Source organism: Hyaena hyaena, unplaced genomic scaffold (assembly GCF_003009895.1).
Source record: "Hyaena hyaena isolate Hyena2069 unplaced genomic scaffold, ASM300989v1 scaffold_83, whole genome shotgun sequence".
NCBI classification, from domain to species: domain Eukaryota; kingdom Metazoa; phylum Chordata; class Mammalia; order Carnivora; family Hyaenidae; genus Hyaena; species Hyaena hyaena.
In genome coordinates, this window is record NW_024080715.1 from 737,920 (window position 1) to 765,265 (window position 27,346).

At 40.1% G+C, this 27,346-nt stretch overlaps 1 protein-coding gene across 1 annotated transcript in view; it reads left to right on the forward strand.

Annotated features, from left to right (window-relative positions):
* GHR (growth hormone receptor) overlaps positions 1-27,346 on the forward strand; it is a 149,353-nt gene that overhangs the window by 41,155 nt on the left and 80,852 nt on the right. Inside the window, exon 2 of the mRNA XM_039234142.1 lies at positions 26,801-26,866. Within this exon, the coding sequence (XP_039090073.1) occupies positions 26,801-26,866 (66 nt within the window). The remainder of the gene's footprint in view (positions 1-26,800; positions 26,867-27,346) is intronic.

The following is a 27,346-nucleotide window of genomic DNA, read 5'->3' on the forward strand; positions in this document are numbered from 1 at the left end:
TTACATTCCCACCAACAGTGTAGGAGGGCGCCCGTTTCTCCACATCCTCGCCAGCATCTAGAGTTCTCTGATTTGCTCATTTTAGCCACTCTGACTGGCGTGAGGTGGTATTCAGTGTGGTTTTGATTTGTAGAAAATCAGTTAAGTTTTAACATCTGATATTTTGACCTTAAACAAAGGAGAGAACTACAAGAGGAAAAGCTGTGCCAGTTTACATTCCCACCAACAGTGTAGGAGGGTGCCCCTTTCTCCACATTCTTGCCAGCATCTAGAGTTCTCTGATTTGCTCATTTTAGCCACTCTGACTGGCGTGAGGTGGTATCTCAGTGTGGTTTTGATTTGTAGAAAAGAAATAACTATTAACAGGACAAATTTCAGTTAGTATTTTTGTTACCCTCTCTGCCTAACTCTCTGCCACAACTTTTACATCATGGATTCAGATTCTTTTCACTAAACCTTCACTGAAAAGATTCTTTTTCACTAAAAAGCTTCATATTCAGCAATGGCTTTTGCACTCCAAGTAGCAACCATCAGACTGCCATGAAATATATTTAGTAAGCCTCAATTAGTATTTTTAATGAGGTAGCATAGAACAGAAGAGTTGAGACACATCTTCTATTCTTTAACATGGTAGATTATACTATTCATCATAATGTTAAATATTGTTTAGTGACACACAAAGACTAAGTGATGTACCTATGGGTCAAATGTAAAATATATTGCTTTTTGTGGACTGCTGTCAAAGAAGATTGAAAGCCACTGGTTAATAGTATAGTACTGAAAGTGAAAAACATTCAGTTCTCATTTTTGAACCCTCAAGTTAAACTAACCAAAAAGATAAGTTTCCAAGATAAGTTATACTATGTAAAGAAGATGACATTATGATGAAATAGGGCTTTGAACTACATTTTTGGCATTTTGTTCTTATATCTCTTGTTAAAATTCCAATTCTGTCTTCCTTTCTACTATCTAGTATAGAAAACAAAGGGTTGGTTTGTTTCCACTAAAATCTGTATGCTTAGAACCTCATCTTACTCTACTTTTTATAGCTTTTGAAAACTCTCAATCAGGATTGTGGAACCAAAAAAAAAAAAGCTCAGTGCATATACAAATCTATTTTATCAGTTTTGGTCCAGGGAGGAGAGAGATGGCATAGGCGAAGAGTTTAACTGGAGCAGTGGGAGAAGAGCCTATGACAAGAGCGGTCACTGGAACACAGTCTCTTCCAGAAACAGAGAGAAGCAGGGAGAGGGCTTAAAATTATTTTTGGCACAAGTAACAAAATGCCCCACTAACAGTGGCTCAAGCTATATGGACATTTACTGCGTACTGAAAGTAGAAGTAAGTGATCTCAGATTTGCTTGGGCAGCTTAAGCTGCTGAGATCTGATCAAGATCTCTGGCTTTGCCTGGCTTTCTGCTCTACCCCTCTGTCGGGTTCCGGGCTTCATGACTGTCTCTGCATGCTGAATGGATGATAGCTGTAACTCCAGACATCACACACATAATCAAGGTCTGAAGATCAAGAGAAAGCTTGTCAGCAAGCTCTTCGCCCATACCTGTACCTGTCCATTTTGTAAGGCATCCTGAAATCTTTCCAGAAGTCTTCAGCCAACTTCCACTTAAATTTCTTTAGTCAGAACTCTCTCCTGCTACCTCTGGTTACAAAGGATGTCAGAAGGGCCAGCATCTGGTGAAGGTAAATGTGATGCCTGAACTAGTTTAGGCTAATCCCATTTCAGGGCACATGTGTAGAGGACTTTAGATAACCAACCAGTGGTGTCTGCCCACAGGAACTTCTTAGAAGAACTAAGGTAGAGGACAGTGTCCTGACTGATTTCATAGACACTAGTTCTAGGTCACAGGTTCAAAGAAGGAAATAAATTAGTTAGAAGGAAGGTAGGAAGGCACAAAGTTGGCCAGATTCATTTCTGGTAATTCTTGTGAGCACAGTCATCTTTTGCTTCTGCAAGATTAATCTTTTTCAGGTATCATGTGAAATTTCAACCTCTTTTTCAACCTTAATAACTATGTTTTCTCTCATTTGGTACCGTGCTCCAGAGGGAGAGGTAATGGTCCAGTAACTAAGAAAAACCTTGGAAGATGAAGTAGCCTTAGTGGCTGCCACTAAAATATGAACATGACTTTAAATAGTAAATCAGGAATCATGAAAGGTTCTTGACAGCCAAGGCTCTCAGGATGCCCTTGAATGGTAGGAAGCAAAATTTTAAAAGTGGGTGACAGGAGTTACTCTTCTTTTTTTATTCAAGTGTCAAAGACGGGAAAAGGAATTTCTAAAGGAAGAAGACCAGACAGAAATCACATGAGTATGGAGGAAATGTGAGGATAGCATGTTTGGGGGGGGGGGGGCGGGGAATGAAAAGTAGAGAAGGTCCTAGATGCTGAGATTAGCCATGTTCTTCCAGCCTCTGGGTGCTCCTTGGCAAGCATACCATTGGCAGTGTATCTAACCTGAATCTGAACCCCTCTAACCCCTTGAGATTTGTTTTAAATTTCAAACCTTGCCAGCCATTTTGCCCAGTGCATGCACTTCATTCTTAGGAGAAGAAGCAAAGCTAAGTGGCTCACATAAGCTCATGGTATCGTGTTTTGGGGCATCTATAGTAGCTTGCTACTGGCTGACCAGTTGAAATAATTTATTTTTTTTCAAGCCCTGGAGATTCTGGGAATGCAAGGTTTGGCTGCTATACTAGTCTGGGTTTTCTGAGATGCTGCAAGAGATTTACTAGGAGATTAGAGGTACAAGAGATTTATTTCAGAGGAAATGCCTATGAAGAAAACTGGGGAAGAAACTTGAGACTGGGGAAGCAATCAGACTACAATTCAGGGCCAATCCCTGTGAAGAAGAAAAGAAATGAAGGAAGGAATGAAACAAGGGAAGGAAGGAAAGAAGGAAGAAAAGATAGGAAAGAGGCAGGGGCACTTGGGGTGGCTCAGTCAGTTAAGCGTCCAACTTCCATTCAGGTCATGATCTTGCAGTTCATGAGTTTGAGCCCTGCATCGGGCTCTGTGCTGACAGCTCAGAACCTGGAGCCTGCTTTGGATTCTTTGTCTCCCTCTTTCTCTGCCCTTCCTGTTTGCTCACTCGCCCCCCACCTCTCTCTCAAAAATAAATAAACATTTAAAAAAGGAAAGGAAAGGGGAAGAGAGGAAAGATCTTAGATTGCAGTACTATGTTAGGAAAGTTTGGGCAGCCAATGGGAAGTCTTCAAGTCAAAATCACATGACAGAGGAACCCACCCCCACCCCCAACTCCCAGGAATGGACCTGATGTCCTTGCAATGCTAAGTCATTGGCTGGATGGATTTCAGAATACGGCAACTGAAGGCATAGGCCAGTGATGCTTTTGCAGTAGGAGATCTGAGAGATGCGTTTTCAGAGATGCCCCAAAACCTTTAGGGAGCAATGGGTTATGCAGGCAAAATTTGGAGATGCCTTATTTTTCAGATTAAGAAATGAGGATCCTTTATGATTCACTGTTGGATTCATTTTTCATATCCCAGCTATCATCTCATTCCTTCTATCAAAGAGGTTTTTGTTCTTTCTCCTTGACTTGACTTGTGTGATCTAATACCCCAGGTTTTATGAAACACTACTTTTTCAGATAGCCCATGAGTACACAATGTATCTAAATTTATGGTTGGAAAAATATGTCTATAGCATCCAAATAATAAAGTCCAAATTTACTTAGCTTGGAGTTCAGTGTCCCAGTCTAGTCCCAGCCTACCTTCCAACCCTAGTCACCACTTATTGTATTTCAGGCGTTTGAAATATTTGCCATTTCCTAAGTGATTCTTGTTTATCCACTGCTATCTCTTTGTTTATACTCTTCTTTTCAGCTAGAATTCATTCATAACATATGTTTACTGTCCCCCTCCCATAGGCTGAACCCTATACTTAAAACTAGGTATATGTGAAGGAATAAAACAAATGTAGTTTATGTCCTTTTGGAGCTTTGAATCTAGTGAAGAAGCAATAGACACTGAATAGGTCAGTAGACAAATACATGTCTACAAATCATGTGAGAGCATCAGAAGTCAAAGAACAGGATGCTTGACAGAATTGAGGGGGGCTCTATTTTACCACTGCAAGATACCACCATGGCATTCATAAGGTCTTCCCTTCATCAGGTTCTCAACCATTTGGGCCCCATGTTATGTACATGCGGCATGCATTATATATATATATATATACATATATATATACATATATATGTATATATATATATACATAAAATGTAGGTTATAGTATATTTTTGTGTGTTTCATATTTCCTATCAGACTATAAGCTGTTTGAAGTTTTTATAAATCATGTCTGATTTATCTCTGTCTCTGTATCTAGCATGGTATTTAGGATAGCACCCTCTGGCTGCATCCAGCAAATGCTTGTTGAATAAATGAACAATGTCCCACTCTCTGCAAGCTTTCCCTTTCTGACATTTATCAGAATTGTAGAAGAAAACAGAGACTTCATACCATAGTTGGAAAATACCATTCACATAGCCAGAGAGTTCTGAACTTCAACCAGAGGCAGATCTGTAGCAGATGAGATCATTTCTATTGAGGGAATGCACTGTGGGTTCCCTTCAAGATAGAATATTGTAAGCTTATCATTTATTTGAAAATCCATTATTACAGATACTAAAGTTTAGGAAGAACACCTGGCCAAGTAGTAAATAAGCTACTATTTTGAAACAGCTCTTCAGTAGGTAGTTACCACTGGCAGCTAGAATTTAAAAGGTTGCTTTACGGGGGCGCCTGGGTGGCTTAGTCGGTTAAGCGTCCGACTTTCGCTTAGGTCATGATCTCGCGGTTCGTGGGTTCGAGCCCCGCGTCAGGCTCTGTGCTGACTGCCAGCTCAGAGCCTGGAGCCTGTTTCAGTCTGTGACTCCCTCTCTCTCTGACCCTCCCCTGCTCACGCTGTCTCTCTCTCTCTCTCCTAGAAATAAATAAAACATTTAAAAATTTTTTAAAAAATAAAAGGTTGCTTTACGGTATCAAATTACCACGTGTGTTCAAACACAACCTCACCTTACACATGAGTAGTCTCCTGACTTATAGCTCAGTGCATAGCAATATAGATACAGATCTTTATAGCTGTTCTTTTTGTTGTCTTTTTCCTTATCTTCTCAGAAACAAGGGGGTACAAACAGAGAGAAGGAATATGAGGTATTTTTGATAGGCTACAATCTCAGATCTTCACTTCAAAGTTTATTCACAGAAGCACTTTTATTTAAAATAGACCTTTCTCCTCAAAGAGGACTGTTTTTACTGATGTCATTTCCATTCCTACAGGAAACCCCACCACAGGCAGAGTTTCATTAAGACAAAACTGCAATTTGCACATTGCAGTGCTTTGACGCTCCAGTATGGGAATGTTCTTCACCCTAAATTCAGTGGTGTTATACCTAACTTTACTTCCTCAAAAGTTGCTTACAGCAGAAAGATTGAAAAGATTTACGCCAGCCTACATCTAGAACTAAAGAGACCATACACAGTATTTTAACAGAACGAGTAAATAAGAATGTTACTTGCCCAACTTCTGTACTGGTTTTTTTTCTATGTTTTTTAATGTTTTTTTATTTATTTCTGAGAGAGAGAGAGAGAGAGAGAGAGAGAGAGAGAGAGAGGGAGACAATGCAAGCAGGGGAGGGTCAGAGAGAGAGGGAGACACAGAATCAGAAACAGGCTCCAGGCTCCGAGCTAGCTGTCAGCACAGAGCCTGACGCGGGGCTCAAACCCACGAACCGTGAGATCATGACCTGAGCCGAAGTCGGACACCTAACCGACTGAGCCACCCAGGTGCCCCTGTACTGGTTTTTGTAACCTAAAGAGTTCCCAGAAATAAGTGTTTAGGACATCATTCATTTGCAATGAATCAACGGCAAATTAACTTTTTTTTTTTCGCCTCTAAACACTAACATGCCTCTTAACATCTGCTAGATTTTTTGAATATTATAAAATTTGACCTTACATTTTAAGTCTCCATTCTATAGCAAGTACTAGAAATTCTACCCAGGTTACCATTTTGCTCATCTACTGGGCAAGAGGTATTTGTGGCTGGTATCTTTTTAACAACTTTGAAATTCATTCCTTTTTTTCTTTTTGAAGTTAATTCCTGTCCCTATTATACCACTCTCTCTCATCCTCTCAACCTCTGTGCTCCCCTCACACACTTGCAGTTCGCATTGCCCAGATTAAGGCTATATCAGAAGAGTGAAAAAAAAAGCTCATTTAACCAGTTAGTCCAATATAGATGTATATTTGAATATGTCTCTACATTTCTTACTTCTTATGAAAATGTTATCATAGAAAAACCTCTTAAGTGATAGCATTTCAGTAGAGATAAAGCCATCAAAAGGAATATATAAAGTAATAAGCTTATTAATTCTGCACCATTATTTAATTTGTAACTCATACTCCGTCTTTATGATTTTGAACATCTTCATGCCCTGAGCCTTGCCTGGAATAGAGGAATAAAATGGCAGAGGAATGATAGATCAGGAGGCAGGGAAGAAAAGAAGAAAGGCAGAGGAGCCATTGGCACTGTAGAAGGTACCTTCCAGACAAAGCTGCAGACCTAGATTATATTTTCAGTTCAACTAATTAGTTCTCTGGTTTTGATCAGTCCCTTAACCACTCTGGGGCCCAATTATTTTGTCCATAAAATTGTGACCCATTTAGCAATTAGGTCCACTCAGACTGTAGCCGTGGGTGATTTGTTTTATTTGTTGCTTTCATTTACATGTTGTTTGTTGCTGCTGGATTCCAATGATGGCCCAAATGAAAGGTTCCATATATAGAAACACTCAAAGAAATATCAACTAGACTGTAGGGTTTATGCATGTGAGCTCTAGAGCCTCTGCCTGGCTTAAAATCTCAGTTCCATTACTTAGCACCTTGTGACTTGGGGTGAGTTACTCACCTTCTCTGTGCCTCGCGAGTCATGTCTTTAAAATGATGGTTATAAGGGTACCTGTACAATAGTGTCGTGAGATTTTTCTCACAAACTGAATGAGAGCGTGCTTATTGGTGTTTGGCCCATGGAAGGTGGTTGTTAAATAACATTATTGTTCCATATTAAATATCTATGTGCCCAGGGCACTGTGCAGAGTGAAGCCACATAATGTCTTCATTTCTGTCTATTGCGAATTAAAAATTTTGAAAACACTCAATCTCTAATCTAGGAAGGTGATGCATGAAATACAACAAATAAGTCATTTTTTAGTTGTTTTGATGGTTTTTTTGGAGAAGGAAATTTTGTACATAGGGGTCATGAGAAATTATTATCCTGAATGATGAAGAACCAAAAAGCTAGAGGAAACTAGAGATAAGAATGGTAAAGGAGGCAACAGATATGGTAAAACATGCAATGAAAACATGAATGTCTTTACTAAAGTTCACAAATAGTGACAATAAGCCTATTGGTTCTTAGTCTATTGGTTTTAATATGGCTATTTGTGAAACAGCATCTAAATGCTTCACTTAGAGTAGGCTGACTGAAAAATCATCAAATTTAGGTATTTAATTTCCAAAAAGAAAGCCTGTAACAGAAGCACACAGAATTAGCCCTTCTGCCTCCATGATGAATGAATGACTCTGGTTTCATTGTAAAAAAAATTTTTTTGGAGGAAAAACAGCAGTTTGGCCTTTCCATATCAGTATGATTTACAGAGACTCAAAAAAGTGGACATCTTACTTAAGTGGGAAGATGAGCTGTGTCATTGATTTGACCTAAAGTTACAGGCATAACATTTCTTGGAAATGTTTTGCCATTGAGCCTGCTAAGAAAGCCATTTAATTTTATCATATTAATAATTTTCACAGTGATAGGTGATTTGCCCCACATGGAGGATTCGTACTGGCAACTCATCACAACTCTTGACTGTTCTTTGGTTCCTTCACAAGTCACAGCCCCATAGATAAAGATAAAGTTATTTTCTGGCACTTCGATTGTTAACAACTTTTTAAGCATTCCTTGGATAGAGGCCAAGAATTTGTAATGACTTTGCCTTCACAGTGCAGTGTCAGATGGTGGTTCCATCAGACAGTATTAAGTGATGAGGAATAATAACGGGAAGAATGGAAAGACCATACTGAGGATATATTTGCTAACCACTAGGTTCTGGGTTCTGGACCAGAGCATCTCTGAGGTTGTGTAACTGTTGCTCAGGTATTTTTCTGATGTGTTGTTTTTATTACTTGTTTTATATTTTTAATATCCTAAAACTTTTGGCTGTTTAATGTAATTTTAGCTCAAGATATTTGTCTGAATGAAGATTTAGAAAACTGTTTATCCTTCCTGGTTTAGATTAGAACTGCACTCACTCTCAGAGGGAGAGCTGCACCTTGCAGGGGAGATTGCCATCTGATCTCAGGGGCCTAAGCCTCACAAACATTGTTGTCTGTAATGGCTCCTGGTGTGAAATCCTCAGCCTACCCAGCATGCAGTGCGGCCCCCTAAGTCTCCTCTACTCTCTGTATGACTGAGATCCAGATAGAACCTTCTGCAAATCAAGCCTTATTTCCTTACAAAATTCAGGGATTTATTTCCAAATTGCTTTTCTAGAGGAGAAATTATTTTCTTTTGTAGTTATTTCAGATAAAGCTGTTTCAAAGTCAAAATAAGTGCATAACATTATCTATGACTGGGCCCTCTTGAAATTTCTTTTCCTGTAACTCCTGCCTTAGCCATCCCCCAGGCTCTGCTTCAAGTCCTATTTTATCCATGTAGGTTTCCCAGGCTGTTCCAACTTTCAGACCACACCACTGACCTAGTTAGTAACTCATCAGGCAACGTTTTTGGAAGGACCTCTAGTAATGCTTTGTTAATTCTGGTTCATCCCTGGTGTTGTCTCACTGTGTGAGACAGGTGAAGCTTTTCCAGAGAGGCTGTAATCTACTTGAGTGTGGGGATTTGTCTTACACTATTTGCTTTCTATGGCCCTTGCCTCATAGTGTTTGTTCTGTGTTTGATAACTAATTGGGCAGATAATTGCCACTTGATACATACATTTAAGAAATGAGCGAACCAAGTATTTCTTGGTGGCATTTTCTACCAGCTACCACTATAGGAAGCTATGTAATTTGGAGAGTATCATTTTCAAGTCAGGAAGTATCACATGTAAATTATTTCAGGTATTTGATTTTGACATTGTCTCGAAGACAAAAATTGCCTTACAAACAGCTACTTGAAAGTGGACAAAAATGGAAATGAGTGAGTGACTGAGGTACCTAAATGTCATGAAATGTGGAAATGATAAAAATATAAATGGTAACCTAATCTGTATTCCTTGTCTAATCTCCACTGGGGGTGGGGAGTAGGGACAAACTGGGTATTTGTAAAAGGCAACTATTCTTGATTCTTGGCATATTAAAGTTTGAGACATTCAGAGAAGGGGATATCTGGTTGGAAAATAAGCCAGCATTACACAGTGTAAATGGTTGAGCCAAGTATAAATTTTATAGGCCAAACAGAATTTTTGCAAGTCCAATGACTTTTGAAAACTACTTGTACCCTGGCTCAAAGGGCATTTTTCTTGCCATCTGTAGTAATCAGTAAGCTGTGTTTGGAACCTGGATCTTTCGTTCCAAATGCTGATCTTTCGTTTCTCAAATTACAGTTTAGAGATCCCAGCTCAGAAGTCCCTCCATACACAATTTAGTAAAATTAGCAGCGTGAATAGAACCAGAGTGTAATGATGCCTTGTTCCCTCCAGAAGAAAACTAGAATGGACTTTCCATTGGAAATCCATCGATTACCTAATCCCAGATGTTCTGACACAGTTTTCATCCAAGGGTTGCAGAACAGAAGGAAGCTTCTTTCAAAAGCTTAATTTTCATTATCCATTTGGAAGATTGGGGGGAAAGGTCCCTAAGAAATGCAAAGATTATGCCTAGTGTTTGAGAAATGGAAAAGAAAAAAAAAACGGGAGGAAAAACCACTTAAAGATGGCTTCTAAAACTTTCAGGTGCATATGGATCACCTGGGGAACTTGTTAAAATCTAGATTCTTATTTTGAAGGCTGAGGTGGGGCCTGTGATTCTGCCCTTCTCACAAGCCCACATGATGCTGATGCTGCTGGTCCAAAGAGCACACGACCTAGAGTAACAAGCTCTCTAAGACATAGAGAAGGGGTTTGCATGAACACAAGTTGCTACTCTATTCTAGGTTATAATTCCAAAGAAACAATGACTCAAAATTGCTGCCTTTCAACACTCCTGAGTCATTTCATAAGAATGAAAGGGGAGCATTGGCCACTTAACATTTCAAATGTGACAGAGGCATTTATTGATGCATAAATTTGTGTTTTGTTCCAGCTCCTATTCCAAAAGACAGCTAAGTCTTCACATTCTCTTGGCTTCTGGGGATTGACAGGTCTAGAACAGGAGTTTTCTTCCTAGGTTTGTTTATAAATATTGGGGAGAGAGGTGAGCGTCTTTGGAGTTAAGGAGAGTTGGGACCTGAGGAGAAGAAAGAGAAAGACAATGTATTTTGTTTTTGTAAATGTTTATCTCTGAGTAAGATTTCCAAAGGCCTTCCTTGACTCAGGGGAGGGAATTGAAATGACTATCCTACCAACTTGATAAGAGTTGGGGATGTCAGAGTCATACTCAAGTCAGTTTTAGGAAATACAATAATGTGGCCGTCTTTGCGCTATGATGACTTTGCAGAAAATTCATACCTGCTTCACATGAACTCTATACCTGGCCAGTTCATAAGGCTGTGTCCCGAAGAATTTTTAACCTCCACAACAAAAAATGGTAAAGAGAAAATAAGAATATTTTGGGGCACATACACTGATACATTGCTGTTAACTGGGAGATGAGTAGAAGAGCCATAAATAACCCACCATGTAGACTTGAACCTTTGTTAGAAATATGCATCCAGTACATGTCCAGCTGTCACTCTGGACATTTACTTAGGTTAGTACATTGCATATTCTCCAGAAACCATTTTTATATACAACGTCTGGCTATGTTGGTTGAATACTGAGTTCGATAAGTAAAGGAGGTTTAATTAAGATTTTAGTTATTTTCCAAATTCATTCTCTACTTTCTTCATCATCACGATCTCATTTCTTTGCTCATTAAAGAAATTAGATTGTTTTCAAGAAGTCACAAGACAGATATTATCTTGAGCATTTTTAACCAGGTTGATACTGTTGACAGGGTAGCCATAGAATATAAGCTTCAGGAGGGCAGGGATATTTCAGACGTATATCCTCAGGGCTATCAGTCATACCAGTCACATGGTAGGTAGTTATCAGATATCATGGGTCGATTTAATGAGTAAGTAGAAACAGTGATTTATTCTGCTGTCATGAGTACTTCATAAATTATCAGGTATTTGTACAGATAACCTCTGAAATATTATAATGTGAATCAGGTATTTTGTTTTATTTTTTAACTTTTTAGGCTTTTCCCACAAGCTTCTGAAGAGAGGAAGCAAATAAATATGTCTAGAGGGCAGACCTGGGCCTTTCACTCCCTCTTCTGTCAGAGAAGCTCTATCTTAAAATGAATAGGTAGAGACTTTAATATCAGAATGAGATTATTCCACTAAGCAGAAGTACCTGAAATTTTTTAGAACCTTCCCAATGTGGCATTGCAGGAGCCCCAACTCAAGGAAAAGGGAGAATTTGACATATCCTATATTACAGGGAGATGGGGAACATTTGATAGAAATTTATAATATTTTACTTTTACTTCTCAACAAGAAATTAACATTTTTGTTAAATTTTGGACCCTGCCAGGTTTGATGTTTAACAAACACAAATTTAGGATCACTTATGTGTTTTAGCACTTAATGGTCATGAGGGTGAGAGGAGCACTGAAGAGGAAGTCATCGTCCACTGAAGGAGGGAAGATAGGGGTAGCTCTTAGGAGACTTGGCAGGAGATGTGGAAAAGGAAACTTTCACATAAAAGTTAAGTCATGTGGAAAGCCTTATTTTGTCAAGGGTTTTTGAACAAGTAGGAACAATAGAGAATAATGGATATGACCTTAGTCCTTCCAGAGGTTATTCCTGGGCCATTGCAAGAGTCCCTTAGATTCCTCAATTCCTCAGGCATGCAGCTGAAGACCGCCACTTCTTAAAACAGACCTTATGTCTACCACACTCTAGTTCAAGAATCTTCGTGGCTCCCCCATTGCCAGATGCTTCAAGTCTGTGTTTTGAGGCCATCTGGCTCCATGCTGAATATCCTACTTTTCCTCCATCTCCTCCCACGCACGCCCCCTCTCACCATGGCCATGCAATGCATGTCCCCAGCAATGCAACTGCAAGCCAGCCTTGCCCTTTTATCATCTCCCTAAGTCATGTTATTTCCCTCATCTGCCCATCTATCTGCATCCTCCATTCTACAAGCTTTCAAAATCAATTTTAGTCACATTACTTACATTAAAAATTATCTAGTTGCTCCTGATTGTTCTCTCTCCTTTTTCTCAAAGTCCTTGTTCATCAATGAGTTCTAAACACTGTAGGCCTGAGGAGCCTCTGGTAGCATCTGCTCTGTTAGTTTTGCTTCCCAACTAGACTGTAATTTCTAAGCCGAGGGATCATGTCTTCAACCACTTTTCCTTAGCCCACAGAACCTAGCAAAGAGCTAGACATTTAGGCAATGCCTTGACTGAAATGATTATACATCATCAGTTTGTCATCTCAGTATCTGTGATTATCAAGAAATGGGTTTAGAGAAGAATTTTCAGAAATATGGGCTTATGACATATCATTTCATTTACCTTCATACCACTGGTACTGAATAATAAGTATATATTGTGGTTATGCTGAAGAAACAGGAAGTTACCTACTAAAACTACACTTTAGAAGTAGACATTTAAAAAAAAATACACTTAGTTGGTTTTAATTAAGGAAAATTATGTGGCTATAAATTGCCCTACTTATAAAATATACTGATTTGTGTCACTCTACAGCAAAAAGGGGTCCAAGGAGGGAAAACAATGTAAATTACTTCTTAGAAGCTTTGAATAGATTCTAATTATTGGAAATAAGTGTTCCCAATAGTTCACATTCCAGTGTCGCTTCAAGAACTTTTTTGGAAGTCTCTGTGTCCTCTAACACTGTTATGCTACTCATTTATAGCATACACTTGGGTCACATTTTCCTGTTTGGAGAGGTCATCCTAATGATAGTAACTGTATACAAATAGTTTGCATTCCATTTTCCTCCTCAGCAATCTTTTCAAGAAAAATTACTGATGGAGAACTTCAGTGGCCAGTTCAAGGGGAAGGATGAAATGTCAACAGTTGTTGGAATGAAGCCAATTATGAGGGGTTTTATAAAGGACGGGTGTTCTGTAGGGAGTTGGAGTTTTGCTTTGGAAGGGAAAGACGGAAATATTCAGCAGAAGAAGATAAAGAGAAAAAAGTTAAGAAGATAGAAGAGAGAACACAGGCTGATGATCGTAAGGACACTATCTTGTCTGAGGCATGTGTTTGCATTAACAAGCTGTGAGAAAGAAGTTAGAGGAGTAGAGCAGAGCCTTCTAAAGAAATGCTTTATTTTTTAAAATATATTTTTAAGTTTATTTATTTTCAGAGAGCGCACATGCCCATGGGACAGGGGCAAAGAGAAAGGGTGACAAAGAATCCCAAGCAGACTCCTCACTGAGAGCACAGAGCCTGACACAGGGCTCGAACCCGTGAACTGTGAGATCCTGCCCTGAGCCATAAGTCAGATGCTTAACCAACTGAGCCACCCAGGTGCCCCTAAGGAAATGCTTTAAATGCTGGACTGAAGAACTTGGACTTAGGGTGCCAGTTGAGTTCATAACCAGAGACATAGCAGAATGCAATGGTATTTTAGGAAGATTAATCCAGCAAGCATACAAAGAATAGACTGGAATCCTTGATCCAGGCAGAAATAATTCAAGGCTTTGGAGTAAGGCATAAGTGAAGAAATGAGGCCTTATTAGGGAAGTGTTAAGTGGGAAGGAGAGGAAAGGAAGAGCCTAGGAAATCCATAAAGGAAAGAAAAAGCCAACAGTATATTCTAACAACTAGCAAGAAAAGGAAGAATTGTAGACAAGTCCAAAATTTAAGTCTAAGAGTCTAAGAAAACAGTGATGATACCGATGCTGGAGATAGGGAAAAGATAGTAGCTACTCCTTAGATGACCAACTATTTGCATTCAAAGCTTCTTCCTGCCTTACAGCGCTTTATGCTTTATGCTCAGCTAAGCAAATTAGCAACCACTTATCTGTTGCTAATTTTAAGGAACTGTCCTCAGGTTTCCAGGAAAATATTTACAGGTGCATCTGTAGAACACATAGCCCACAGCTTTTAATTTTGTTGCAGATAAAGTAACAAGCAGGAAGTAGATAAAGTTCCCATTATTACAGGGCCAAGGGCTTCATTCATGTATTTATCCATTCAACAAATATTTATAGGATGCTTACTTCATGCCAGGAAAGTAGATTCTTGCTTTTTCGGGCCTTATATTCTCATGGGGAAAAAAGGGAAAACAATCAAGAATACAACTAAATAAATAAAATAACACAAAGATAAGTAAGGTCTATGAAGAAAATAAAACATAGTGTCCCACAAATGACTGGGGATGCCTCTTTAGATTATTTGGTCAGAGAAAGCATCCCTGGGAAGATACCATTTGAGACCTAAGTCAATCACACACAGGTCATTTAGGTACAAGGAACAGCAAGAGCTGGGACTGAATTAGTTGAGCAAGTTTCAGAGCTGGAGTGTAATGATAAGAAGACAATGATATAAGAAGTAAAAGTGGAAAGCAGGAGCTACTCTTGGAATGTATCAGTCAGGATCAGGAGCAAGTGACAGGAAGCATAATTCAAACTGATTTAAAGAACAAGAAAGCTCATTCTTATAATTAGAAAACCAGAGGTAGATTGACTAAATCCAAATGTCTTTTCCAAGAGTTTTCTTGTCTTTGCTGTCTTATGTGTATTGGCTTCATCTTTGGACTTGGGTTGAAATAAATAAAGCAAGGAGATTATGGCATACTGTAACATTTTTTCCCATTAATTTTTCTCTAGTCCCCTTAGTAAGATTCCCATTAGGCCACATCCTCTTTCTTGACTTAAGAAGAGGATGGGAATGACCCTCCATCCAATTATACCTGCTTATAGAGCAGGGGCTGGGTCAGCTTCCCTTGAGGCACATGAGCTGCTTGGAGAAGAAGGGCTACCTGAATATATTAAGATTCTGTTAGGAAAGAAAAAGGAGAAAGGCAGTCTGGGTAGGCAGCCAGCCATGTTCACTACATAAGGGATCTTAGTTGCCATTACATAGAGTTTGGACTTTACTCTGTATACACACCAAACCATTGAAGAATTTTAGACAGTGAAGTAGCATGATCTGATTTATGGTTTAAAAGGTCACCCAGTGGGGGCACCCATGTGTCTCATTGATTGAGCATCCAACTCTTGATATTTGTGCAAATCATGATTCCAGGGCCTTGGGATTGAGCCCCACATCAGGCTTAATCTTAAGCCCACTTAAGATTCTCTCCCTCTCCCCTGCCCACTTGGGGTGTGTGTGTGTGTGTGTGTGTGTGTGTGTGTGTGTGTGTGTGTGTGTGTGTGTTTAAAAAAGTAAAAGTAAAAATTAAATAAATAAATAAATAAAAGGTAACCCTGTGAAATGTTTTAGTGGTTAATTGAAAAGTTAACAAAGGAGAGGTGGGAAGACTAGGTGGGAAGCTGATAGTCCAAGCAAGAGATGTTGGGAGCTTGAACTATAAAAAATAGCAAAGGAAATGGAGAGAACTGAATTGTAATGGAATTGGCATAACTTGTTGATGGGTTGAGTCAGGAGGTAGGAGTTAGGGAAAATGAAGAAATAAAAATGACTTACAGGTTTTTAGCTTAAGTATCAGGTTGATGGTAAAATAGTTTACAGAGATAATGAAGAGTTGAAAAGGAACAGGTTTTGTTAGGGATTACTCAAGAGTTCTGTGTTTTGATTGAGATACCTATTGAATATCTAATGAAGATGTCAAAGGAGGCTGAGTAGAGTCTGGAGTAGAGTGGAGAGCTCAGGCAGAAGATAGAAACCATTACAGTTGAGTCAATATCACTATAATATTTAGGGGTCACACAGAGAGAGAGAAGCCAAGAAAGGGGATCAAGAAAGAGCAGCCAGTGAGATAAAAAGGAAAACAAGCCAATTTGGCATCATAAAACTAGGCAAAAGAACATGTCTTTAAAATGCAGTGGAACCGCTAAATCAAATGCATCTGAAAAGTTGAGTAATCTAAGGACTAAGAGACCTTTGGATTTGATGAGAACAGGTTTAGTGGAAGGGAAGGGTCAGAAGTGCAGCTGATGTGAATTCAAAAGAGAAGAAACTAGAAGTGAAGTCAGTCATTTAGGCAGGGCTTAAAAGATGCAAGAATAAAAGAAGATTCTAGGATGACAACTCCTAGGAACCCAAAAATAGAGTATAATTTCCAGAGGACTTTCTATAATTTTTGGTGTTATTCTTTTTTTTGTTTGTTTATTTATTTGTTTTGAGGGGAATTGGGGAAGGGCAGAGACAGAGGGAGAGAGAGAGAATCCCAAGAAAGTTCTGTACATCCAGCATGGAGCCTGATGCCAGGCTCGAGCTCACAGACTACAAGATCATGACCTGAACCAAAATCAAGAGTTGGACACCTCACCATCTGAACTACCTGGGCGGGTGCCCCTGATCTTATTCTTTAGAAAGGGAAATGTCCTGTTGGGAAATGTCCTGTTGGGGTCTTCATTTGAAAGGATATTGATTGCCCCACCATTTCTGGCTCCTATAGATTCCTTTTCCCTACATACTCTTTCCGTTACAAAGAAGTTAGGCAATTGAGTTGTTGCAATTTAGGGCACAGAGCTGATAAGACTCATATTGGCTCTCAGTGCTCATATGTTGTTTTGGTTGCTTTTCCAATTGCACCAGCTCCTGCTGGGATGTTTATTAAACATAAATGTAAATTAAATGTAAATGCAAACTAGATATAGATGTAAATTAAACAATATAAATATACATATACTTGTTGCATTTGCTACAGATCCTAAACTTGAACTCTGTGAGGTCTCTGATCTTCCTTTGCCCCATCTACCCAAAGGTGTCCCTTTCAGTCCCTTTAACTTACATCTACCAGAAAGTAGAGCAAGGCACAAGTTGTGTGGGACTCCTATCCTTTTCCCTCCCCCTCACCTCCTGGCCACAGCACAATAAAAACTCTGTTCAGAATTTGGCTAGCTGCTTCTTTTCCCACATTCGATCAGGGAACACTTAAAGCCATACAGTGTCCCTGTCCCGCCAGAAAGCCTATGGGCAGGGTGCCCCTTCAGACCGCCACAAAGACTCACTGTGCAAGGCGTCTATGGCCAGAGCAGGGGCCACATGTGGATTATCAATAAGGCTTTTGATTTTTCCTTCTGTCATATCATCATCATCACATTAAACATAATTCAAGCAAGGAAACAAAACTTAGATTCTACACTGTAAGGCTTTGCTGGCCCTATAGCTACAAAGAAACATACCTACTTTTCAGTTTAAACATATTCCTTCCAGAAAAAGTCATAAAAAATTTTTTTTACACCCAGTATAATTTTCCACTTTAAATGGATGTTATGTGATTTTATTGACTGTTTTGACTCAAATTTTAAATTGTCCATTTTGGAAACTCTAACTGAAGTTAGATTTAGAGGTAAGCTTCAGCACCCATAAAGGTTGCTTCTCACTAGAGCCAAGAACTACAGAAGGCATAAGGAAAAGGACAAAGTGCAGAAAAGCAAGCATCAGGTACCTTGCTGCCAAGGTACATGCCTGTGATGGATTGTCACCTTATCCATCTCCATTCACTGCTTGGTAGAGCTTCTATTTTCCACTGCAAAATAATTCTTGGAACTGGCCCCATGTTAGCCACAGAGCAGAGTTCTAACAACTTCTTTCCAAAACTGGCCTTCAGAAGATGAATTTAAATATTTTGAATCAGTATCTGAGTAAGGGTGTGTCAAAGTTTTCTGTTTTGTTTTGTTTTGTTTTGTTTTGTATCTAAATGCGGCAAATAGATCTATACGATGTATGTGACCTACCCCAAAGACTCCTTGTTAACTAACATGCCTATAATCAGGTACACATCAAAAGAGGCATTGTGAGAATAAAAGGCCAGAGAGGGATCCTACTATAGATATTTATTGAGGGCCTGTTGTGTGCAGGGTTAAAAAGGATAACATGTGGTTTCTACTTTCAAAGGACTTGCAATCTCATTGAGGGGGCAAGACTATAAATACATGCAAACTAAATAGTGCAAGATACAGTATAGGACACAAGTAACTATCAAATAAGTAGCAAAAATAATAAATGTCATTCACTGAGAGTTAATTGTAATAATACATTACAATACTAGTATATAAAAAATTACTAATACTTACTATGTGCCAGACATTCTGTTAAGTAGTTTATGTGCATTATTTAATTTCCTGAAGTATTATCCTCACTCTAAAAATGGGAATTACCTCTGATCTTCTCCCCATTCTGAAGAAAGCTAGAAGAATGATATAAGGTGAGCAAAGATTTAGAATCAGGAATGTGCTAGATGGCAAGCAGATGTATTGGTCTGAGGGTAAAGACTTGAGTAGGGGAATAGAGAGAAAGGAACTTTGAGGCCCACGTTACTCTGTTCACCACCATATCCCAATGCCTACCAAAGTGCCTTGCACATAACAGTTGCTCAATAAATATGTCATGAGCCAAAAACAAAAAACAAGCAAACAAACAAAAAACACCCCTGGTTTGTGTCTATAACCCAGATCAAGTACAGTGGGATAAAAGTAATTAAATTACTTTAAATTGAAGCCATATACCAAATAGTCTCAGAACCCAATGCCAATACCTCCCAGTCCCCCAATCACAGTAAGGGATTCCAGTGGGACAGACACACCATAATGAGGCAGGTCTGACAGCAATAGCAGCTCCAACTCATTGGGGTTCTCATCATTGAAATTGACATGGTGAGCAGTTCACACACAAGTCCTCACTCTGGCCTGCAAGACTGTATGAGCTCTGACTCCTGGCACCTCTGCAACCTCAAATTCTTCTCCCCTCCTTCCCTCTTTCTGCCACAGGGGCCTCCTCACTATCCCCCAAACCCACCTCAGAGCCCAAATTGCTCCACCCTGTTTTTCAAATCTGTGAGAGCCCTCTCGCCACATCTTGCTACCTTGCCCTGCTCCCTGGCACTACCTGTTTGTCTGTCTGCTGTCTTCCCCAGCACACACTAGAACATGGGCCCGGAAAGGCAGGGTTCCATCTGTTTTCCTCACCATCGTGTCCCCAGTATGTAGGATCGCACCTGGCATGCCATTAAGTGCTCACACACAGCAATTCTGACTGGAGATCACTTTCTCTAGTTCTCAACTACCTACCTCCTGAGGTAACGGGATTTTGTTCAAGAAACATTATATGGAAATTGATGAGTAGAGCTTGGAAACAAGAGACAGAGTGGTAGGGGCCAGACTGACCTGTTTATAAAAGATACCTTTGCCCAGAGAGGGGAAAACACATCTTAAATACTCTGGCAAAGCATATGCTTTCTTAGGACACCTTAAACACGCTGTGCTTCTGAAATGGTGCCTGGACTAAATAAGATCCATAAATTTGCCAAAACAACAAATTCCCAGGACATAAGAGTCACTGCTACCAGTCTCAGCCTTGTAAATGGACACCAGGTACTGTACACCATGATTTCAAAAGACTGGCTCACTGCTATAAGCAAAGCCAGGCAAATGAACTACCCAGGTGACAGGAAGGGAAGTGAGAAAATTAAACAATCTTATTTTCATTATTTCTTTCCCTCACTGAACACTATTAAGGGGCTAGACACCATGAAGATAGGGTAAAATATGCCGACTTTGCCTCAGGTTTGAGCATTCATGGTCCCTGGACATTTGTCATAGGACCGAATAATGTGTTTGAGAATCTTCTTTTATGCAAATTCAGACTCCAGAGGCCATGGAATGTCTGATAAATTCAAAGTAATAATATAAGTAAAGTTGTGAGGCCTCCCAACTTTCCTTGTTGGAAGAGTTCATGGTGAGGTATTCAGTAATCTTATGAATATGTATGGGACACTCACTATATTTAACGAACTATGCTAATGTTATGGTGAATCCAAAGGAGAATGAGACATGGTTCTTGCCTTCAAGTGTCAAGGAATTTATCACTCATTGGGCACATCAGATAACTAAGACAGTAGACAGGAAATAGTAAGTACCATGGTCCAGGTAATTTTTTAAGTGTTATAAAAACACAAAGGATAGAGAGATGGAGTCCAAGTGGGAGAAAATAAAACACGTCATGGAAGAGAATACACTCAAACTGATCTTGAAAGGTGGATGGAATTTCCATAGGATTAGATGGCAGAAAGCCTTGATTTGTAGCATTTGCCAACTTTTATTGTGTAAATATTCCCAGTCTGGCTGATTTCTAGTTGATGACGTGGTGCCACTGAATACAAACCTGGGAAGAGGTGCCAGGCCCAACACACCATCTATGAGTCACCATCTGAGCTTTGGACTTTATTAAATCAGTCTGACCCTCCTGCTTTAATGAGTAGATTCACAGGTATTAAAAACCTCTAAAACAACATTATAAGGGAAGAGACACTTCTGCCCTTCTCTCTACACCACAGTCTGACCTTTTAATACTCTCTTTGCCTATCTTTCTGTTCTCAGCCCTCTGTCCCCAACTGGCCTACCTACTATTGATCTTGGCCAAGTGCCAACCTGTGATTCTGGTTGCTCTTCTTAGCATTGGCTGTAAATGCTCTGGGCCCCGGCTATCACGTGGCACAGGGAGCTGGCCTCCTGCCCATTGCCTGGTGTTGACACCCCTGCTGTCTCCATAATGAAAAGCAGCCCTAGGAGCGGCTGGCTAGCTGGGCAGGGTGTTTAACTGTTCTTGTAGCAGCTGGAAGGGAAAGCCAGAGAAATTGTTGGGAAGCTTTGTCGAAGGAAGATATGCAAGCCAGCTGAGACCCAGAATTCATATTAATTGCTCCTTAAAAATAACAACAACAAAAAAACCCACCACCAATGTGTTCTCCTTCAGCCACTCCACCTTTAAGTGGCTTTCTCACCCAAAGGGTTTCATTTGAAACACCAGGCCCCAGTATCTGTCTATAATTGCAAGCAGATGTCCTCAGTACATGCATAAGCTTGTGTCAGGAGGATGTTTAAAAAAAAAAAAAAAAAAAATTCACCAAGGAGATCACTGCCAGACAGGCAAGGAATATGTGAAACTTAAAGTTATTAGAAAACTTCCCCCATTTGGCCCACTAAGCAAGGGGCTGGCCTGTGTGAAAAGGAGGTCTCTAATCTCCCGCTGCACATTGATTCTTACTTTGAGACCCAGCTACTCTCAAAATACATTTATACCAAAATATGGCCACTACAGATTTATTTCAGCACGTGCTGCTTTTCCTTATACTAGTGTCTCTTCCGAATTGTTATATGTTGTTTGTAAAGCAGCTTTTTTGGCATTAAAAAGTACCTGAAACCATCTGCATCATTTCATGGTTCTTTTTGTTTGTTGTTTAGATTATCTCACATAATGTGCTCTGTGATTTACTGTTCGAGTATAAGAGAAACACACTCCCTTATTGAGCTCTGGGGAGGTAATCTTGTCTGTTCCAAAGGTCCAAGATTTCCTGTTCAGATTACACAGGCTTCTTTAGAGCTGCCAAGAGTCATAATGTGTACGAGATAATATACTTTAGTTCAGGAGATACTGTGGATGGGGATTCAGTTAATCCAGTGAGCCACAAAGGAAAGGAAGTTCCAGCTTAGAATCACCCCTGCAGTCAGGCCCAGGATTTGCTGTGGCCAGGGGTAGCCATGACCAAGAAGACAGTGCGGCTCAGGACCTGCTGTGTAACGTCACTGTCACGAGTCTTACCTGGTCTCTCATGAATTGACCCCTGAAGGATATTTCTGACCAAAGCCTTAGCAACCTGGCCCCTTTCCAGAATGTCTGCAGTATTCAGACAAACCATCCTGTTCTCCAGCAAGTGTACCCTCATGAGCATCAGCTGTGTCCTCACAGTGGCGCCCCAAAGAGGGCAAAGTGACTCCGACCAGAGCAAATACATCTTGTCATAATGATCACCTGGCTGGGGAATGGGCCATAGAAGATAAACATACAGATCCTGGGGACCTTGCCAAAACACAGATTGACCAGGGCCCTGGAGATTCAGATTCTATAGATCTGAGACAGGACCTAGGAATCCATATGTTTAACAAATGCCACAGTGGATCTTGATGGTCAGACAAGTTTGGGAAACAGTAGAGTGGGGGTGGAGTCAGAATCCGGCTCCAGTTCAAATTTGGATTCTTCCAAGTAATTGCTGGGTAGCCTAAGACAAGTTAAGTTGGTCTGAGCCTCTGACCCCTCATCCATAAAATGTAACTCATAATAATACTTCAGAGGGCTGCTGTAAAGGTAAAATGGAAAATCCATAAAATGCGCTTAGCATAGTGCCTGGTACATTTTAAGCACATAAGAAATGTGCAATGTAAGCACCTCACATTTTTTAACTTTGTCATCAGTCAGCCCCTTCACACACAGCAGGACAGTTTGGGGTGTGGCATCAGTGTGACCAGACATGAAGCTTGACCTTGAACCTTACTGCAAGGGCAGATTGAAGGGAGATAAGGACTTAAAACTGAATACTTTGTAGTGAGGTTGATCATAGTTTAAAGAAAAAGAAGGGCCGAAAGGCAACAGGTGTGTCTGGAAAGAGCCACAGATCTTGAAACCCAAGGAGAGAAGATTTCTGCTATATGGTCAAGGATAAACAGACCTCAAAAAGACAGGGAAAGTATTCAGGCAAACTTGAGATTTCCAAAGAGAGACACAATTTGCTGGAAATAAATTATTTTTATTTGATTCCCTTTTAGCCTCAGAGCCAAAGTTTAGAGCATTTATAAGTCATCTTCATTTGCCTCATTTATTTAGCAGGCATCAGGATTCTACTAGGTGTCATGCCCTGTCCTCCTAACAGAGGTTACAAAGGTGAAATACCCACCTTGGGAAGCTCACTGTGTGTCACAGGGCACAGGCAAATAAGCAGTGACAGCAGTGGTATAAAAGCAGGGCTATCAGGTGGAGAACAACTAACCTAACAACTAACTAACAGAAAGCAAAACCTCTCAGAGGAAGTTTTTTTTCCAGTTGCATTGAGATAGATTGACATAAAACCTTGTGTAAGTTTAAGGTGTACAGTGTAATGATTTGATAGATGTATGTATTGCAAAGCAATGATCACAGTCAGAGGCAGTCTTGAGAAAACGATTTCATAACAGTTACATCACCATTAACATAATCTTCAACTCGTAGTGGTAACAATTGCTAATGTTCATCAATGCTTATTTTGTGGCAGATTCCTTGTGAGACCCTTTACATTACCTCTTGTCGTGTGTAAAATGGCTGCCTCGTGCAGTTCCTTTGTTTATTGACCTGTGTGTGCACCATCTCGTCAGAGCTGGTTCTAAATGCCATTGCAGCACAACTGGTAAACGATGACACTCCCAGAACATTCCCCTCTAGCTCTCTTCCTGATACAATAGAGAATTCACTAACTAACAAGAACTAGAATTGACTGCATTTAGTCCTAGCCTGAATCTTTGACCAAAATTACCTTCCCAGGGTCCCACTGCCTACATTCAGCCTGCACAGGAGGATGTAAATAGTGGAGGGTCTCACTGGGCTTAGGGCAACATCCCGTCCTCGTAAGTGCAAAGCCCTAAGCTCACACAGCCTAGTAATAAACACTGTCATGTTCCCCGTGGGAAAAGATGTGCTCTTGCTTTCAGGGTAATGGCTAGCAATAATAACTGAAAAAAATAATAACTATAATAAGAATATCTAACATTTACTAAGCTTTTATAGTATATATTTAGTATATTGCATGCACTAACTGATTTAAACCTTGCATGCATAGACACTATCACTGCCCCCATTTTATAGATGGAGGAACCAGGTGCAGATATTTGCCATAGTTAGCAAGTTGAGTACAAGGTTGCACATAAGTAGGAAAGATGAGATTGCAGCCAGATCTAGTCTTGGGGTCCTGTTCTTGGGCAGGCCCACCCCAAGGAGGCCTTCTCAGGATACTGCAAAGCAGGAGTTCTCCAGTATTTGCAGGATCAAAATTAAGTTGTTTGGAATGACCATCCCCAGTGCACCCTGACTTCTCCCCCAACTCAACACACCGCAGCTCAGCTTTGCTCCACCCACTCCCAACAGGCAGATCGGAGCTCTTTAGCTACACAGGCTGTGTCTCACTTTTGTGCAGTGGTTCCCCCGGCCCCAGGGCCTTTCCCTTTCTCTCCATTGCCTGTTCATCTCAAGGTCAGCACCCATCTCAGAGAGTTCCTTCCCCAGGAAGCTTGTCCAGACTTGCTAAGGGCCGTCCCACTGCTCAGCCATTCCTTCCTTTACAAATTCCAGAAGACTGCGGGCTCACTGAGGCCAGGGGCTGCAGCTAACTACTTTAGAACAGCAGCATTTAAAAGCCCCTGTATAAATATATTGGAGTGTTCATTATCTGCTTATTGTCACCCTGAGTTCGTTTTTCCCTCACTGCTCAGCACTTATAGACATTAAGGATAGCTTTGACACTAATTAAAATTAGCAACTTAGCATGACACCTCTGTTTGCTAAAAAGGCAGTTTTATTCATTGCATTTTACTTTTGGAACCAGCACCCTTTGGAGCCTGGTGCAAATCTGCAGCCTCTCCTTGAGGACTCCATTTGTTCCTTTTATGTCTCGATTCATCACATACTGTGGAGACTGTTAGCTGAGGAGCACATTTGCTTATGAAAATGTTACCAAATGCTGATACTATCAAGAGGAAAGCACCAGATGTCTGTCTGCAAAGAAAGCAAAATCCTGGTTTGTGACGAGTCAGGGGTAGCTAGGGCTCCCCAGGCATTTCCGGGCCTGAGGTTTGGCTCTGCATGCTCCCTTGGGGCCTCATAATTGACCCCCACATTCCATCTCAGTCATCATTCTGGAGAAATTTGTCAGCTTTACTGCTGATCTGTGCCTGGAAACTGGTGTCCATTAGTGTTCCCAGTTTTAAGCTGAAAATTGAGACACACTTGCTGGATAATTTTGACCAAAACAGCACGTAGGATTGTATGCTGTCCTATGATTGATTTAATTTTACTCTTCTTTGAGCTATCACAAATTTCTTAAGGTGTATACAGTTATCAGTGAAACAAGTCATTTACAGTTAGAAATTATGTAAACTTGCCAAACCAACTGAAAATAATATTTTAGTGCCCGACTCAAGGCAAGGGGTCATAAAAGAAAACGTTGTCGGATTTGTAGCAAGGAGTTGGAGGGGTGCATGTTCTAGATAATGGTAATAATAAAGACAGGATATCAAGGCAACTAGTCAAGTAGACTTAAGGGGATTTTCATGAAATGCTATTTTCCTTCTGGGCACATTAAAATCAATGTGCAATGCATTATCTATTCTAGGCAAATGTGTATCCTCTTTGTTTTCTGTCATAATTCTTTATTGCATTTGGCAGCAAATGAGCTTCTAATATTAACATTTAGAGAGAGAATAGAAAGAAATCATAGCTGAGAAGTCATAGTTGTACAGAATTTACAGTATTAACTCACCAAACCCCCCAAAGCCTAACTTCACTTGGAAAAAATGCTCTCACTGATATGCCCAGACTAAAAAAAAAAATTTTACAAAGGTTAGAATTCTGCAGGGCTTAGTGAGAGGATCCTCACTTCATCTGTTGGGTTCTATATTATGAACACCACACCCGACAGCTGCTTCCTCCTGGTGGCTCAGTGGGAGGAGCTAGTGAAAAAGCACATTGATGAGTGGACAAGGGGCTGGTGGACAGGACCTGCCTGACTCTGAAATTCAGGGAGACAGGAGTGGGTCAGCTCACTGCCCAATGCATCTGTGTTTTACTCCTTGCCCTTTGTTCATAATCAGAGAGAGATTTCTTAGCGTTGTTTCTGCAGACTTCTATTGAGGACCAAATGCATGAGCAACTTCCCTGCTTTCAGGTGATGCCCAGAGTTTACTGTGAGCCTGGACTACATTGCTCCTCAAAGGAGGTGCAAAATCCTAGATAAATCCCCTTGTCCACCAAGCTCAGATAACAGCTGCATAGTTTTGTAGCAAAACAACCTGCTTCAGCAGTTCAATGACAACTGCATTGATCATTTTCCATTTTTCCTGTTTTTAATACAACCTAATAGTGGCATCCATACAACTATAACCGCTCTTAGAATAGATGATTCATTGCCCATCACATGTCACAAAGTTATGTGTCCCTCCTATACAACTTTTCAGTTCCCTTCGTCCCTTCCCCTGTCCCAAGATTGCTCACATGTTCATTTCCAAGAATAAACTTGGACTGAACTGTTTTTAACGCTGTTTTGAAAAGAGAATTTATGTCCTCTGCATTTTCACAAGCAGGGCTCAAGCTTGGACTCAGATGTTATAGGAAGGCAATTTTCCATTGTCACTGACCATGTCTAGCCGTGAGACCAGAGGTGACTAACACTGGGTTTCCATGTGCTCTTATATTTATGAGTTCTTTTTAGAGGGTAGGTACAATTTTAATTTTAAAAAGAAAAAGAAAACAAGGGAGAGGATCATTGTGAGGTTGAGCTAGGTCACATTTTGTCACTTGAAAGTGAAATTGTAAGAGTCACATCAGACCATTTTTACAGGGATGACTAATGGTTTTCTTCTCTTTCTGTTCCAGCCACACCAGCTATCTCTGGCAGGGTGTCCCAGAGTCTCCAAAGAGTTAATCCAGGCCTGGAGACAAGTAAGAATTTCAGTACTTTTTCTGTCATCAGTCAGTGATCTTGTCCATGCTTTACGCTATTCAAGCTACTATTTTTTTCTCTGCCTTATTCGAGATTTGGTACTTGAATAAATGACTGATTGAATTTGCATAAACAAGTTAAAAAAAAGTATATTTTTTAAAAAATGTCTTTTTCAGCTTCTCTACTAGAGTGCTTCTTCATCTCTCTAATGTGCTTATCTTTAGAGGTTAAGTAAAGCCAAATTAATATGAAGGGAGAAAAAAAGATAAAATAATTGTAGACTAACAATTAGTTTATTGAATTTAGGAACCTGTCTCCTTTTACAAATTGTGTATTATGTTGTCATTAGTATCTTGAGATATTTATTTACCTGGTGAATGCATTGACAGTAAAGCTTTCCCTTCAACCATATCTTCTTATGCTCCAAAATTCTGCCTTCAAGCGAACTATCTCTTCTCCTTAAAACACCTTTGCACATC